We start from the raw sequence: 19,004 nt of genomic DNA, 5'->3' as shown, positions 1-19,004 counted from the left end.
CCGTGTTGTGTTTTGGGACTAGCCTCTCTCCCCAGCCTCGCACACTCTGGGTCATATTCCCACCACCACCCAGTTGGAATGTGCTTAAGGAATGTCAGCTATTTTTAATGTTAGCCTAAGCAAACCTCGATCAGGCAAATAAATCTGTGGGGGGAAAGACCACGCAATGTACCATGAAACCAAGTACAAGGCATTTTGGGATTACACATCGTTAGTTATCTATGTGAGATCTCTCTCCCTGTTAGTGCTTTGGGTCAAAGAGGAAGAAGTGGAGTAGCAGTAGAGAAGTCTGACTCTAAGAATAATAATGATAACTAACATTTATATAGATTGCTAAGATTTGTGAAGCACTTTACAAATATCTCACTTTAAGCAACAGTCTTTTGAAGAAAGTGCCATTATTATCCCCATTTTAAGTGACTTGCCTGCGGTCATACAGCTCATAAGAATTTAAAGCAGTAGATGAACTCTCATTTTTCTGACTCTAAATCTGGGTACTCACTCTATCAACTGTGCATGTATCCCTTCTCAATTGTTGGCACTTTCTCTCTCAAAACTGCTTATTTCCATTTTCATTTTTGTTTTTGTCTTTGCCCAACACAGTGCCTGACACTTAATAAATGCTTGTTGGGTTGAATTGAATTGAAATAAATATTATGGACTAGACCAACAATGTTGTGATGAAGATGTGTTGTCTACACAATGAAGTTTAGACGTAATATCTTGGCAATGATATTTTAGTCTCTTGAGAGTCAATGTGATTTAATCAATAGGACACCAGATTGAATTCAGGAAGACTTGGGCTCCAGTCTCATCTCAGACACTTATTGGCGATGTGACTCAAGGAAAATTTCCTAATATCTCTTACTGTAAAATGAGAAGGTGGGATTGGAGGGCCTTCCCAAAGCACAGATCTGACCAAGTCACCTGCAACTCCTTATTCAGCAAACTCTTGTGGCTTCTTCAGGATCAAATATAAAATCTGTTGACCTGGAAAGTTTTTCATAACTAGTCTCTCCCCCCACTTACACTCTTTCCAATTCCCCTCCTACACACACGCTCTGTTATCCAGTGGCATCAGCCTCCTGGCTTTTCCTGCAGCAGCACATCTCAGTGTTAACTTTGACACAGTCTCTGACTTTCCCAGGTCTCAAGTTCTCTTCCTCCTCACCTCTGCCTCTTGGCTTCCCCAGCTTCCTTCAAGTCCCAGCTAAAATCCCACCTTCTCCAGGAAGCCTTTGCCAATTCCCCTTCATTCTAGTGTCTTCCCTCTATTGGTTATATCCAATTTATCCTGTATGTAGCTCATTTGAACATGGTTGTCTACATGTTGTCTCCTTCAGTATATACTGTGAGCTCCTTAAAAGCAGAGCTTGTCTTTTGACTTTCTTTATATACCCAGAACTTAGCAAGCATGTAGTACATAGCAGGTGTTCATAAATGCTTATTAATTTCTAAGGTCCTTTCCAACTCTGCAACCCTGTACCCTGGTGACAAATGGCTATTACTCTTTGACATAGCTTTCAGCATGATCTTCACGAGCCCTTCCTTTGACCAAACATCTTGAAGGCAGCATTGAACAGCTTTTCTAAGAACAGAATCTTTACTTTTCTCTTTGTTTGTTTTTTTCTTTTCTTTTCTGAAAATGGACAGAACCTTGAGCTTTCTGACATAATTTATATTTTATGACTAGATACTTCAGATGTCTAACGGGAGAAACTTTATATATATTATTTATTTATATATTGTTATAATATACATAATATTATACTATAGATATTATTTATATATTAATTCAATTTAATTCAGTAAGCATAACATGTTCCCCTAACTCTTCTCTTCGCCAGATTAAATATGTCTACAATTCTTCTAAATGAGACATATATGACATAATCTTGAAAATTTTCAGTAATCTATTGGTCTTCCTCTGAAAATTTCAGTTCATTAATACAATATTGTTTTTCAATTTTTCTTTGACCAGGGCAGAGTACAAAAGGCTATCTCCAGTTTTCTCTGAACACATCATATCTGTACATAATTGTTTTCATGTTGTCTCTCCCATTTGATTGTGAATTCCTGAAGAATAAGGATTAGTTGTTTTGTTTTGTTTGTCTGCCTCTATATGCTCAGTTCTTCGTTCCTGGCACATAGTAAATGTTTAATAAATTCTTCTTGATTGACTCATTCACCACTATGTGTGAATGTTCAACATAAAATCATTACTTCTATTAGAAAAACAACTCCAAGTTCAGAAGTCACATATAATGGACAGACATGAATGGGTTACAATCATCATGGATGGAGGGAACATTTACATATATGTAATCACAGATTTATTTGATTATTTAAATATTGGTCTTTAGAAGCATGCCATAAGAATAGAGTCTACAATGTCCAAGTTCATAGTAAGTTAAGGGGGAACAAAGAAGGAACAGGACCATTACTCAGGGACAACATTGTATAACAGAGAAGGCAAAGTTGATCAAAGATAAATATACTTTTCTTTTTATTGGTAAGGATCTTAGGAAAATAGCAAATTTTTGTCTCTCTTTGTCTTTTCCATTAGCTTCCTTAAGCTTGTAGCCCATTAAAATCTCCAGATTTTTTGAGAAACAAATTTCTTTTTAGTCATACCTCTCACATCTGTCAAAAAAATGATTCTTTGAACTCGAGTTCAATTTGATGGTAATGCTATCTATACCTGAGTCCATATCACTGAGAAAAATGTTAGGCAGGAGGTCTGAAGAGGGAACCCCAAAACTGAAAATCCTATAAGGAGAAAACCTCCTTCAACTCTGCCTTAGGGAGGGGACTCCACCCCAAGCACAGTTTCATCTTTGTTATCTGGGTGGGGTCGGCTCAGTCCTGAAACCCACTGAATTCAATTCAAATTCTAACCCCAGCGGAAACCCAGAGAGGAACCAACCTGGGATTCCACTCACGAGCCCCCTTCAGCTTGTAGCCAAAGCCTCCTCTTATAAAAGAGCCAAACTAAAATCCTCTCTTTGCAGAGGTTCCAAACATGGTAGCTCTATGCTTGGCACACCAAGGGTCTCTGCCCATTGGAATACTGTTTCCAGTGCCCTCCTCTCTTTATCCTCACTTATTTCCTTAACTAGACTTTAACCTTACTTCCAATCTCCATAATAAACCTCTTTTATCAATCTAGATTTTCGGTCTGCAAATTCCTTTATAGGGAACTTTTGTGCCACCAGAAAGAGAATCCTCAGAACTCCTTACCCTTGTGCCGCCACTAGACCTTATTTAACTCCCTGACCACCAGAAACTCTAATTTCATTTGGGTAGCCTAAATCTAAACCTCATCAGGTCCAGGCATATATTTCTAGGATATTATGTTGGAGTCCTCCTTCAAATTGTCATTGATCCATTAATGGCTACTCTTTGGGTCTAACCAACTAATTAGCTCTCAGTTCACCAAATTGTATTGTGAGTTAGCTCTTGTCCCTCCATCTTTTTCCTAAGAAGATGAGAGATTTATTCATATGTTATGCTAAAATTGAAGCAAAATGTATGTATATATACATACATCTACAACTATATGTATATGCAAATTCATATAATCTTGCTATGCATATACACATACACATTTAATATGTCTTTCTCCCTCTCTAAAAATGTCTTTTTCCCTCTCTATACATACATATTAAGAGTAACTTTAATTAACTTCATTTCCTTTTTTCTTTAAGGGGAGAGATTACTAGACTACTAGATCAAGAAAAATCTGTTTTGTGTATGTATATATACACACAAATACATACACATATACATGTGCATGCATATGTGTATATATATGTATATATAAAGAAAATTGTGTGTGTGTGTGTGTGTGTGTGTGTGTCTCACACACACACACACACACACACACACACAATTTTTTTTACCTGGCATTCTAGTAATGAAGTTAGTAGTTGAGGTTAGTCTGATATGACCCATTCTTGATGGAGCTATGCTGATTTCTACTGAATTAAGTTAAATTCAGCAAACATTGAGGAGAGTAAAGTTTATAGAAAAGCGGATGCAAGCTAATTCTAGAAGGAAGAAAACATTAGCCAGCAGGGGGTGCAGGGAAGGGTACTTGACCTGCTTTGAATGAAACAAAGGATTTGAATAAGTAGAAATGAAGAGGAAGTTCATTCCAGGAAGGATGGACAACCTGTGCTAATGAATGGAGGCCAGAAATGGACTCATTCTAGAGACCGGCAAGTGAGGCAAGTCTGGCTGCAATAGAGTGAGTGAAGAGAGCATGATGAGCCCAGCTTCTTTTTTCTAGAATTTCACCAGCCCTTATATAATGTATTGTAGAATTGTGCCGGAAATCAAAGTCAAGGTCTCCAGTTCACCATTGGAGAACTTTTTTGAAAATCAGGAAAACAGTTTTCCCAATCCTATAGTACCTATTTCTTTTTCAATGATCTTTTAGATATCACTAATAAGTAGCACAGTGGATAAAGCACAAGGGCCTGGAATCAGGAAGACTCATCTTCCTTAATTTAAATATGACTTCTGACATGAACTAGCTATATGACCCTGGGAAAATCACTTATCATTTGCCTCAGTTTCTTCATCTGTAAAATCAATGGGAGAAGGAGGGGGCAAACCATTCTAGTATCTTTGCCAAGAAAACCCCTAATGGGATCATGAAGAATCAGACACAATTGAACAATAACTACAATAACTACTCAGTCACTTTTTTTCAGGAAATAGTTTATCTGGGTCTGGTGACTTGACTCTTCAAGCCACTAGCTTGAGAAACTGAGTGATTTCTTATTATCTTCCTACTTACCTTGAGTATCAGCTCTTTATTTGCTATTTTCCTAAGATCCTTACCAATAAAAAGAAAAGTATATTTATCTTTGATCAACTTTGCCTTCTCTGTTATACAATGTTGTCCCACCTTCCCTGAGCAATGGTCCTGTTCCTTCTTTGTTTCCTCTTCACTTGCTATGAACTTGGACATGGTAGATTCTATTCTTAAGGCATACTTCTGAAGACAAATATTTAAATAATCAAATAAATCTGTGAATACATATATAAATGTTCCCTCCACCCATGGTGATTGTAATCCATCTATATCTGTCCATTATGTGACTTCTGAACTTGGAGTTGTTTTTCTAATAAAAGTAATGATTTTATATTGAACTTTTCACTTATTTGGCTCTATCTATTTTCTAGTATTCAAGATTTAAGGGGATTTTTCTCTGTGTAAGGCTAAGTAACCTATACATAAAGATCATCACTGCCATGATTTAACTGACAAAAAGAGGCTAGATCAATTGTTTTTTTTTAACAAGATATTTAACTGAGGATTAATCATTTATATTTGCTTGAAGACACACACACACACACACACACACACACACACTCCCCTTCAGGGCACCATTGGGTTAGATTTCTAAGAAACCAAAGTAATGATAGTAGCTAGCATTTAATTATCACCTTAAGTTTTAAGGAACATTTTACATATTTACCTCATTTGATCCTTATGACAACTTGGAAGAATTGCTATTATTATTCCCACTTTACATATAGGGAAAGCAAGACTGATAGAACCCAACACCTTGTCAAGTCAGGACAATCTTGTCTGAGATTATACAGTCAGGTCTTTTTGGACTTTTTTTTTTTGTTGTTTTTTGAATGTCATAATAGTTTAATATGTTAGCTTAAGAAAATCTGGAATTTGATGATAGCATTTACCACTGAAATTCATATCAGAGAGCATTATAAAAACAAGGAAACTATTTTATGCTCAAAGAAATGAATGAAAATCAATGCATATCATTTTATTTTTTCTAATATGTATATTTATATAATTCTTTTGCTACACAAGAAAAATCAGATCAAAAAAAGAAAGTAAATGAGTAAGAAAACAAAATGCAAGCAAACAACAACAAAAAGAGTGAGAATGCTATGTTATAATCCACATTTGGTTCCCACAGGTTTCTTTCTGGGTGTAGAAGGCTCTCTTCATCACAAGATCATTGGAACTGGCTTGAATATCTCATTGTTGGAAAGAGTCACATTCATCAGATTTGATTGTCATATAATATTGTTGTTGCCATGTACAATTATCTCCTGATTCTGCTCCTTTCACTTAGCATCAGTTCATATAAATTTCTCCAGATCTCTCTAAAATAATCCTCCTCTTCATTTCTCATAGACCAATAATATTCCATTCATATACCATAATTTATTCAGCCATTCTCCAACTGATAGGCACCCACTCACTTTCCAGTTTCTTGCCTCTACAAAAAGGGCTGCCACAGACATTTTTACACATGTGGTTCCCGTTCCTTCCTTTAAGTTCTCTTTGGGATACAATCCCAATAGAAATACTGCTGGATCAAAGAGTATATTAGTTGATAACTTTTTGAGCATAGTTTCAAATTGCTCTCCAGAATGGCTGGATCACCATCAACAATGTGTTATTAGTGTCCCACTTTTCCCGCATCCCCTCCAACATTCATCATTATCTTTTCCTGTCATCTTAGCCAATCTGAGAGGTGTATAATGGTATCTCAAAGTTGTCTTAATTTGCATTTCTCTGATCAATAGTGATTTAGAGTACCTTCTCATATGTTTAGAAATAGTTTTAATTTCATCTGAAAATTGTCTGTTCATATCTTTTGACCATTTATCAATTGGAGAATGGCTTGAATTCTTATAAATTTGAGTCAATTCTTCATATATTTTAGAAATGAGGCCTTTATCAGAACCCTTAAATGTAAAAATGTTTTCCCAATTTATTGTTTCCCTTCTAATCTTGTCTGCATTAGTTTCATTTATACAAAAACTTTTTAACTTAATATAATCAAAATTATCTATTTGGTGTTCAATTATGAGTTCCAGTTCTTCTTTGGACACAAATTCCTTCCTTCTCCACAGATCTGAGGTAAACTATTCTATGTTCTTCTAATTTGCTTATAATATCACTTTTTATGTCTAAAATCATGAAGCCATTTAGATCTTATCTTGGTATGTGGTGTTAGACATGGGTCAAGCCCCAATTTCTTCCATACTAGTTTCCAATTTTCCCAGCAATTTTTGTCAAATAGTGAATTCTTATCCCAAAAGCTGGGGTCTTGGGGTTTGTCAAACACTAGATTGCTATAGTTATTGACAATTTTGTCCTGTGATCCTAACCTATTTTACTAATCAACTACTCTATTTCTTAGCCAAAAAACGGTTTTGATAACCTCTACTTTATAATATAGTTTTAGATCTGGCACAGCTAGGCTATCTTCATTAGCATTTTTTTCATTAATTCCCTTGAAATTCTTGACCTTTTGTTTTTCCATATGAACGTTGTTATTATTTTTTCTAGATTTGTAAAATAATTTTTTGGGAGTTTGATTGGTAAGATACCAAATAAGTAGGTTAATTTAGGTAGTATTGTCATTTTTATTATATTTGCTTGGCCTACCCATGAGCACTTGATATTTTTCCAACTGATTAGATCTGATTTATTTGTTTGGAAAATGTGTTGTAGTTGTGTTTATATAGTTCCTGACTTTCCCTTAGCAGATAGATTCCCAAATATTTTGTACTATTGACAGTTATTTTAAATGGAATTTTTCTTTGTATCTCTTGCTATTGAATTTTGTTAGTAATGTATGAAAATGCTGATGATTTATGTGGATTTATTTTATATTCTGAGATTTTATATGCCTGAAACTTTATATTCTGAAACTTTTATATCCTGAAACCTATGAATTGTTTCTAGTAGTTTTTTAGTTGATTCTCTAGGGTTCTCTAAGTATACCGTCATATCATCTGCAAAGAGCGATAATTTGGTTTCCTCATGACCTGCCCTAATTCCTTAAATCTCTTTTTCTTCTCTTATTGCCAAAGCAAGAATTTTCTAATACAATATTGAATAGTAATGGTGATAGTGGGCATTCAGGTTTTTTTGACCACAGGTCTAATACTCTATTCTTGGTGTCATCTTGCTGACCCACATAGCATCATCTTCACATAGGGCAGTTACCATTAGGAACCAGAGGTAGTTTCCTAATTTTCTTTCTCTGAGGATATCCTGAACACTCAAGGAAGGGTCACTTGCTGCCAGGACAGCTTTTTGGTGAGCTGTTTTAAACTCATGCTAATTCCTGATTAGGGATACAAGTGCTTCTGGCTAGATATCATGGAATGCTTTGGACCAGAGCAGTAGCTAACATGGGATAAATTAATAACGCTTTGCCCAAAGAGCTCACATCCAAAGGGAATGCTTTCTCTTTCTTTTAAGTGATTTCTATCCCTATATCTCACAGCCCTCTATCAGGTTGTTCTATTGCATAACTTCAGGCTTTTCTCCTTCAACCTCTGTGGGGTAAGGGTAAGAAAGACTGCTGCCTCTTTTACTGCCATTATGTCCATGTTAGGACTATCTTCTTGGGCTACTGTCACCAACCTCAATTCAACTGTTTTTGTCCCAACTAAAAATATTGCTGACTAGAGTCCTGGCCCAGCCCTTAAGGTATGGGTGCAGCTCTGGCTTCTACTCGTGTTTTCAAACTAGGGAAAGTACATGGAGAACAGGTGAAGGCAGGAAACATTCTGAAACTTGATTTGAAGGGAAGAAGAAAAATGGCAATTTTCTATAGATAACAACTATTTGGAATAGCAACATGTGTGGAAATTCCCCCTTTTGATACATTAGAATTTTTGTAGCCAATAGAAGGAATTATCAAAACCAATCAGTCCAATATGGCAATAAGGAGGTGGATGGAATGGTTAAGTTTGCTGGAAAAAAGCTGAGTCTATATGATATGCTTTCAGTGAATAATCTTGTAGAAACATGAAGTGTAGAACTTAGAGGGATGTTAGATATCAGTGTAATGACAAACCTAAATTTTACAGACATGGAAGTTAAGGACCAGGTTATTTAAATGACACCCCATAGGATCAGAGAAAAGAATATACCTTTGGTTCAAAAAAATAAATTATCCTAAAAATCAGCCTTCTGCTTCCATGGCAGACTCAGGTCAAGATTTCCCAACAAGTCAACAGTAGTTGTGCTCTTTAAACTGTCCAGATAATTCAGGCATTTCATAGGATTCTAGGTAAGATTTAAGATCTAGATATGGAAAGGATCTCAGTGCTCATTTACTCATTTTTAAAATGAGGAAATTGTGATCCAGGGAAATGAAATCACTTATCTAAGTCTTTACCATTAGGAAGTGATAAAAGCCAAAATTTACACCCAGTATTCAAAGCACTTATAAAAATAATCCTTCTCAATAATCCCCAATCAGGATTTCGAGACATTTTTTTAAAAATCCCAAACACCAGGTACATGTCTTTAAACGTTGACTATTCTGAAAACAGCACAAAAACGTTACAAGTTACATATATATGTATATACATATATGAAATATACCTAGTCTATTAGTATAGACTTGGTATATGAGATCTTTGAGGCTAAGAAGAACTGTCTTTTGCCTTTCTTTGTATCTCCAGCACTCAACACAGTGCCTGGCACATAGTATGTACTTTATAAATGCTTCTGACTGACTGACAGATGGACATTTGTAAAATGCCCAGCTGGTTGACCCAACTAGCCAGATCCTATTCCAGTCTAGCCTGTTGTTTTCTAGTAGAACAAATTTTCAAAAATACAGCATTTCTCCAGATTATATAGTTTATAGGAATGATATTAGGATTTTTTTTTAAAGGAAATAATTCAATTTCCTTTGATAATAATGATGTTCTTAGGCCATTGTCATTTCAGCCTCAGGTCCTTTAATTTTCTTATATACTAGACTCTCTTTTCCTTATCTTTTGGCCAGTTGACAAAGCTTCCTTTGTTTTCTTTCTTTTTATCTCTCAGACTGAGAAAATGGCATGTGGCTGTCTCCCAGACCAAAGAACTCAGGAGTGAGACTGGAATTCTGGGGGGGGTGGGGCAGGAGGTCTGGACCGGGCTGGGTGCAGTCAGAGCCTTGTAGTTTCTCACAGGCTGGTTGGAAAGTCCTGACACTGGACAGAATAGGCTAGGATAAGGTTATTGGGAAAGGGAAAGGAGAGGGAAAAGCTGTTTCCAATGACCAAGTGAGCTTTTAGCTACTCAAATGCATTATGGTTTCATTTATGTGATTGTATCATACCCTCTTCCCTTCCCTACTGTTTCTCCCAGTTCGATTCTTATCAGTATCTTTCTGTACCTCCCATTTTCCAGATCAATTAAATGTGTTGAAAGTCTTCCTCGAGATCTTGTGAGACCTTTGTTCTGGATAACACTTCCATTATAATCTTGCTCTAGATTGTATTCAATTAAAGGCACCACATTTTGTGAGGAATGATAACAAACTAAAGAGTATCAAGGAAAGGATGACCAGGAGGGTGAGGGGCATGAAAACAATGTCACATAAGAACATTTGAAGAAACTACAAAGAAAAAAATTAATGGATAGATTTGCACCAGTTTGGAATATGTGAAAAACTCTCCTATAAAAACAAAATTAGATTTATTCTGGAGGTTAAAATTAGAGCTGATAGATTAAAGCTATGAGAGGAGAATTTAGGAAAACAGAAGACCTTTCCAACAAGTAGAGCCTTTCAACAACTAAATAGATTGTCGTGTAAGAGAATGAGCTTTCCATCATTTGAAATGTTCGAGAGAGAAGTTAGGTGGCTGCCATTCAGGAGTGTAATAAGAGGAATGCTGATGGAAGATTAGATCCATGAATTGTAAAGATTCTTTTTCACTCCAAAATCCATGTGATATAGTAGGAGAGCTCCCTGGTTCATGAGTCAGAAGGCCTAGGTTAAAATCTCCCATCTGACATAGCTTGTGTGACCTTTGAGAAATCCCTTCATGTGCCTGGGACTCTTTTTTAATCTTTATTTTTAATTTTTAAATTATACACCTACATTACTTTTTTACACATTTCTACATGAGTCATGTTGGGAGAGAAAATTCAGAACAAAAGGGAAAAAACACGATAAAACAAAAAAAACAACAGCAAAAGATGAAAATAGTATGTTTCGATGTGCAATCAGTCTCCAAAGTTCTCTTTTTGGATGTGGATGGCATTTTCCATCCAAAGTTTATTGGAATTGCTTTGGATCACATAATTGCTGAGAAGAGCCAAGTCTATCATACTTAATCATCATACAGTCTTACTGCTGCTATGTACAATGTTTTCCTGGTTCTATTTGCTTCATTCAGCATCAGTTCATCTAAATCTTCTAAAATCTTCTTCTAAAGTCAATCTGTTCATCATTTCTTATAGAATAATAATATTCCATTACTTTCATATAATATGACTTATTCAACCATTCCTTCGTTGATGATCATTCACTTATTTTTAAATTCTTTGCCACCACAAAAAGAGCTACTACAAACATTTTTTTCACATGTAGTTCCTTTCCCCTCTTTTATTATTTATTAGGGATACAAACCCAACATGGCACTGCTGGATCAAAGAGTATGCATAAGCCTTCTTTGTAGTGGCCAGAAACTGGAAACTGAGTAGATGCCCATCAATTGGAGAATGGCTGAATAAATTGTGGTATATGAATGTTATGGAATATTATTGTTCTGTAAGAAATGACCAACAGGATGATTTCAGAAAGTCCCAGAGCAACTTATATAAACTGATGCTGAGTAAAATGAGCAGGACCAGGAAATCATTGTATAATTCAACAACAATACTAATTCTGATAGACCTGGCCATCTTCAGCAATGAGATGAACTAAATTAGTTTCAATGGAGCAGTAATGAACTGAACCAGTTACACCCAGCGAAAGAACTCTGGGAGATGACTAAGAACCATTACATAAAATTCCCAATCCCTCTATTTTTGCCCACCTGCATTTTTGATTTCCTTCATGTACACTATTTCAGAGTCCGATTATTTTTGTATAGCAAAATAGCATTTTGGTCATGTATACTTATTGTGTATCTAATTTATACTTTAACATATTTAACATGTATTGGTCAATCTGCCATCTGGGGGAGGGGATGAGGGGAAGGAGGGGAAAAATTGGAACAAGAGGTTTGGTAGTTGTCAATGCTGTAAAATTATCCATGCATATAACTTGTAAATAAAAAGCTATTGAAAAAATAAATAAAATAAAATAAAGAATAAATTTAGTCATTCAGTCTTAAAAAAAAAAAAAAAAAAGAGTATGCACAGTTTTATAGCCCTTTAGGCATAGTTCCAAATTGCTCTCCAGAATGGTTCACAACTCCACTAACAAACAATGCATTAGTATCCTAATTTTCCATGTCCCCTCCAATATTTATTATTATCCTTTCCTATAAACTTAGCCTACTGATAGGTGGGAAGTGGTACCTCAGAGCTGTTTTAATTTGAATTTCTCTAATCAATAGTGATTTAAAGCATTTTTTCATATGATTTTTCATGTGACTACAGATGGCTTTAATTTCTTCATCTGAAACTTATCTGTCCATATCCTTTGACCATTTTTCAATGGGGGAATGACATGTATTCTTATCAATTTGACTCAGTTCTCTATCTATTTGAGAAATGAAGTCTTTATCAGAAACACTGTCAGTAAAAATTGTTTCCCAGTTTTCTGCCTCTCTTCTAATCTTGGATTCATTGGTTTTATTTGTGTAAAATCTTACTATTTTATTATAATCAGAACAATCTACTTTCCATTTTATAATGTTTTCTATTTCTTATTTGATCATAGATCCTTCCCTTCTCCAAAGATCTGACAGGTCAACTATTCCTTCCTCTCCTAATTTGCTTATAGTATTACCCTATCATCATAATGTACCCATTTTGATCTTATCTTGGTATAGGGTGTGAGATGTTGGTTGATGGTTAGTTTTTAGCATATTACTTTCTGATGTTCTCAATAATTTTTGTCAAATAGTGACTTTTTATTCCAGAAGATGGAGTCTAAGTTTCTCAAACACTAGATTACTATAGTTATTGATTACTGTGTCTTGTGTACCTAACCTATTCCATTGATCTATCACTTCAGTTCTTAGCCCAGTACCAGATAATTTTGAAGACTGCTGCTTTATAATAGAGTTTTAGGTTTGGTACTTCTAGGCCACTCTCCTTTGTGGGGTTTTTTTTTTCCATTAATTTCCTTGATATTCTTGACTTTTTCTTTTTCCAGATGAATTTTCTTTTTTTTTTTTTTCCTAGCTTTAAAAAAATGATTCCTTTCTTTATGGGTAAAATAAGAGGTTGGATTAGGTGGTATTTCTCAGATACGACATTATTGGTAATATTACATAGGCCTGCTTACTCCCATATTTTGCAATAGGATCATAGCCAAAAGGGACATCGAGTCCACTCTCCTTATTTTACAGATAAGGAGACTGAAGCCCAGGGAACTGACTTATCCAGCTTCATCTGAACCCAGATCCTTTTATTCCAGAGTCAGCTCTCTTTCTGCTGTACTGATTTGCCTTTTGGGGCATCGCAATTTGGATCCTTCAGAAAATAATGCTCTTGTAGCCCTGCTTTTCTTACTACCACCTTCAGGTATATTTTCCCCTCAAAGTGCTGAGGAATACCTGGGCTTCCCCAGATCCTGAGCCTATTTGCCCTCTCACTTTTGCCAAGTTCATTTTCCTGACTAAGTTCTCATCCTGGCATAATTCTCTAGTATTTTGACATCCTGGCCTTTTTTCAGAAATCAGTAGCTTTTTCTATCTCAAATCTTTGAATTTGGAACTACACTCCAGGGCTTTCCTCCCTCCCAGGAAAATATTTGCAATCCGTGCAAATCAAACTGGGTATTCAGGTACATGCACCGGCCATCTCATAATCAGTATTAAGCATATAGCCTAACCGCAGGTAATCATCCCGAATACCCATACAAGTATAAAGTACATAGCATTCCCCTCAGAGCTGCACGTTGATGCCATATGTAAAGTACATGGTAATGCAGTCCATTAAAGGCTTTATTGTTTGGCTGTACTGGTGATCTGTCTGAAGCCATTATCCTTGGGTGATTATTTGCCAGCCAGGTCTTTGGTGACCCAGAATCTCTCCAGAATCTATAGATTCACCGGCTGGTAGTCTCAGTGCTGGGTCCATAGAGGGCCAGGGCTGTCTCAATGTCTCTAGGCCCTAACGACTTAGTTTCTATAGATGACATCCTGTGGTCTCCCTATGGCTGAAATATTGGGCAGAAAGTGAGTGATGAGCCCTGGATTCAACCCTCTTTCTCCCCCAGTCGTGGCAGAATTCTTCTAGACTCCATTGGGCCTTCTGCTCAGGCTGCAGCATGTTTGGGAATCTGCGGGGAAAATTCGTTGGTTGTGTCCTGTCAACTTGTTATCTACAAGAACTCCAGACTTCTCGGTTCCCAGTCAGGATAATGCTTCCTTGACTTGCCCGTTCTCAAATTCTCAATGTTGGTCTGAACAGAAAGTGTTACATGGAGAAATACTTGTCTTCTACAACACTCTGCCTACAATGGTAATTTCATAGCTCCTGCTTGAGTAAGCCTGTGCATGCCCAGTAAAATGGCATATTATTGTCGTAGTGGTTCCCATTTAGTGGTTCAAGAACCCTGGGGGTTTTGTAATGGTGATCCTGGGCAATAGTGTCAAAGTTAAAAAAGAAACAGGGGTCACTGAACTATACATGGGGATTTCTATGGGCCACATAAAGACTTTGAAAAACATTTATTACTTACTATGTCTATATTTTATTGTATTTTTAAAATTTTGTCACATATTTCCTATTTTTTAAAATTCATTTTGGGCTATATTCTGGAGTGTTGTGGGCCACATGTGATCCATGGGTTATGTATTGGACACCTCTTGTCATTTAGTGTTCTCTTGTACAACTCTAATTTATAATCCCTCCAAACAGTTGGGTGTCTAATGGCATGGAAAGCTTGAGAATCTGAGGGTCCTGCTACCTTTTCTTGGCCTGGATCACTTAGATAACTTTATCTCATAGCTATTCTTGCTACCAATCATGAAAGACTAAACTGGGTGGCCACTTTGAGGATTAAGCCAGTGCTACAATACTTCTATTCACCAATGTCACATACGCTAATGGAAGTCTCCAGCTCTCAAATGCATTTACTTATATTCTTACTTCAGCTCCACAGATGACAATTGTTCCATCTTAGCATGATAGATTCCCAGACCCTATGAACAAGGTATCTACATCCATGCTGGTCTTTGCTGGCCAGTAAGATACATACTGAAGTCATAGTTCTCTAGACTCAATTCTAGATGACAAGACCTTGTCAGTATATGTCAGTGGAAACCTGTGCATTGTATTGGATGAGCACTAATTCAGACCAATCTTGTACTTTGTATCCAGGATTCAAAGAAAATGAGAGATCGTTACACCATCTTTTTACCTCATTTGATATCTTCAACTAATCAATAAACATTATTATTTTAATATATAATTATATACAAAAATATAAATAAAATAAATATATAATAATAATAATAATAAACATTATTAAGTTTGGGCCAGGAATAGTGCTAGAATTGAGAATACAAAGACAAACAAAGAAAGAATTCCTATTCTGGAGGAGATATATTATTTTATTTCAACTTCACAGTCACCTGGTGTATATTCTTCATTTTTCAGATGAGGAAACTGAAGCTAAAAAAGGTTAAGTAACTTGATTAAGCTCACACTGCCAATAAGTGTATGAAACAAGATTTGAACACACGTTCTAATGGAGAAGAAAACAAAAATGTAGGCAAGCGAAATATATTTATCCAAAATATTTAAATACCTGGTAGAGCAGGGCACTAGATTTGGGGGAATTAAGAAAGGCTTTGCAAAGAAAATGGCTCTTGAACTTTGTCTTAAAGGAAAAAGAATTCCACGAGGCAGAACTGCGGGGAGAGTGCATTCCAGGCCCTGGGCATGGCGGTGACAGAGAGATAGGAAGTATGGGAGTATGGAGATGGGAGTATTGTGTGTGAGAGCAGAGATAAGGCCGGTTTGGCTGCATCCCAGACTGCGGGATGGGGAGCAGTTGCCAATGAGGCTGGGTCCATGCTGCGAAGGGCTTTAAACACTAAATCAGAAAGTGTCTATTTTGTCGTTGAGGTCATGGAAAGGCAGTGGAATTTACTGAGTAGCAGAGTGACATGGTCAGACTTGGTCTTAAGGAAAATCTCTTAGTAGCAGTGTGGAGGGTGAACTAGAGTGGGGAGAGGGGAGGAAGGGAGACCAATATGGAGGCTATTGCAATATGCTAGGCAAACCGCAGAAAGGACCAGAATTAATATGGTAACTGCATGAGGAAAGTCAGGCTTGAGTACCTACTGTGTGCCAGGCAGCTACTAAACCCTGGGGATACAAAGAAAGGCCCTGAAGGAGCTCATTGTGTAATAGGGAGGTCAACATGAAAATAATTACAACCATTCAAGACGCCATATACAAGATCAAGTGGAGATAATCAACAGAGAGAGGAGAGAGAGTTGAATACAAGAGGGGTTCTGGAGGGGAAAATTGCACTATGTGGCAGCACATTTGATTCTAGCTGATGTAACAGCTTCAGTAGCCTGTCAGCTAGGTACTAGCATTATCTCTAGTTTACAGATGAGGAAATTGAGTTTCAGAGAAATGATTTGTCCAGGGTCACAGAGCCAGTAATTAAGGCAGGAGTCAAACCCAGCTCTTCATAACTTTGAGGGTTCTGCCTCTCTGTTTTCTGACAAGTTTAGTAGTAATTTAGTTGTATCAGTTCTTTCCTATTTAAATGGTTAACTTGTATAAGCCATTTCACCATGGCCCATATATAGGAATCTTGGAGAGTCTGTGGCTCTTTTCCCCCAGAGGGAATAAAGGAATTCATTCAGGGCCCCTCACAGCCTCTAGCAGCTCCTATGAGCACTAATGAGTCAGTAACTTCCTGAGTAAGCATGATATCCTGAGAACACTGTAACCCAGTCAGATTATTAAGTGACTTGCCTGGGGTGACACAACTAGTGAGTGTTAAGTGTCTGAGGTCAAACTTGAATTCAAGTCCTCTAACTTCAGGGCTGGTGCTCTATTCACTCTATCATTTAGTTGCTCCGGTCTTTTTCTTTTTTTAATAGAATAATGACAGCATTGCTAAACCAGTCCACAAAGTAAAATTCTTCTAAATTCCTGATGTAATTAAGTGAAATCTAAGCCCTTTTCATTTCACAACAGAATTTGAAAGTCTCAGGGAAAGAGTTTGAGTTGAGTTTCTAACTGCTAAAATAAGAGCCTCAGAAGATTAGAACATGGTAACACTGTGCACAGTCCATCCCACTGAAGTTGAGCCTTTTCCACCTTTGTTTTTCTCAGATATTGGGATCCTGGTCCAAGAGCTGATCCAGTGGAAGACTTCCGTTACATTTGGGGTGGCTTTGTCTACCTACCCAATCATGGGGACATGATTGAACAAGGGATTATAAGGAGCCAGACCCAAGCAGAAGTGCCCATTAGAGTCTATCTGCAGCAAATGCCATACCCCTGCTTTGTAGATGACATGTGAGTCAGAGCCTTCCTTGATCTTCTTCCATGATCAGCTAGTTGGGGCAGCTGGGAGGTACCTGTGGTGTCAGGAAGTATGAGCCCCTTTCAGTCTTTTATCTCAGTCAGGGACCAGAGAGAGAATTCCTGGGGGGAGAGGGGAAGAGAGGAGGGAGATGGCCAGGTGGCCAAGTTGGGGAAAATGAGTGATGTTCCATGGAACCATTGTTTCTCTGTTCTGATGGGAAGAACATCAAAAAAAGTAGGATGGAAGAAAATAAAAGTACTTTTGTCCATTTGATAGAGAATCATGGAACCAGAGAATTCTAACAGATCTTAGGAAGAAAGGTGAAAGAAGGAAAAACTAAAACAACAGAAGTTAGATTCACAAAATACATAAGTAGAAAGTCATAAAGGGTGACCTTGGGGAGAAGGGCCAAGGCTCATGAATTTCAGACTCTCTAGTGTATTTGGTCTTTTTAAACACGCCAAGCCTTTCTCCACCAAACCAAGGCTCTGCATTGAAATTCAGTCTGGTTTCCAGGAGCTACTGAATCATGCAGCCCCTTCACTAATTATCTTCAACATGGCGGCTGTTTGATGAAAAGGTGAAGGAATGGAAGAAAGGCCACAGACCACAGAGTCTGTCCTGAGTCAAGAAGACAGGGTTCAAGTTCAGCCTCTGACATCTCCTGACTACATAGCCCTGGACAGCATAGTTTACCGCCCTGTGACCATGGTCAACAGTATAAACTCTCTGTGGTCCAGTAGATACTGGTCGGCCTGGCTTGAGAGTTTCCTCACTGGGAATTTTCTACCCAGTGAAAGCACAGGTCTGTTCCAAGGATAGAAGGAAGGCGCGCCTTTAGTTTGTAGGGCAGTCCTTCCCCTGCTAACCCATGCTCACTATTAAAACCCTATCCTTGATGCCAGCAGCCACTCAACAATTGGCCTTATGGTTCTGCTTATGGGGATGAGTTCATTCCTTCTAGCCATGGCAACCGCACTTCCCGAAGGTGGTCGGAGCCAGCACCTGGTGGAGATCCCTAACACACAAGCAGAGATACCTGGAGGGTAGGAAGGAAAGAGCACTGGTCAGGAGTTAGGATTCCAACTCATTTCTGCAGTGACCACCTGTGTGACCCTGGGAAAGACACAATCCCATCTGTGAAACAGGGTCGGACCAAAGGCCAATGAGGTCCCCGCCGGCTCCTGCCCTGCAATCCTATGAAAGTTTCCTGAGCTGTACATGTTACAGTACTGTGTGGGGCAGGACAGGAGTGAGCCAAACCCAGGCTGGCATGTGATTCCATCTCTTTCATAGCCCAGTAATTCTTCTTACAAAGGGAGGACTTCAACCCCCAACACCAGCTACCTCTGGTCACATCTGTTGTCCTTCCTGATAGGGAGGAGTGGGAAGGGTTCAGAGGAGGCACTCCCAACTAGACATTTCCGAACCATGTTGGGAGGGAGAGAAGATGGTAGGGAGGTGGAGGCAGTAGGGAGGAACGGTAAGAGGAGGACCCGAATCGTTAAGATGAGCATTGTGAGGGACTCCTTGTGT

General features: G+C 37.7%; 1 protein-coding gene across 1 annotated transcript in view; it reads left to right on the top strand.

The window, feature by feature from the left end:
• Positions 1-18,490, top strand: part of LOC111720986 (retinal-specific phospholipid-transporting ATPase ABCA4-like) — a 53,467-nt gene extending 34,977 nt beyond the window's left edge. Inside the window, 4 exon segments of the mRNA XM_031968702.1 lie at positions 15,096-15,157; positions 17,273-17,458; positions 17,954-18,035; positions 18,374-18,490. Of these exon segments, the coding sequence (XP_031824562.1) occupies positions 15,096-15,157; positions 17,273-17,458; positions 17,954-18,035; positions 18,374-18,490 (447 nt within the window).
• Positions 18,491-19,004: the final 514 nt, after the last annotated feature.

This window comes from Sarcophilus harrisii, chromosome 4, assembly GCF_902635505.1.
Source record: "Sarcophilus harrisii chromosome 4, mSarHar1.11, whole genome shotgun sequence".
NCBI classification, from domain to species: Eukaryota; Metazoa; Chordata; class Mammalia; order Dasyuromorphia; family Dasyuridae; genus Sarcophilus; species Sarcophilus harrisii.
This window is presented reverse-complemented; position numbering and strand designations above follow the sequence as displayed.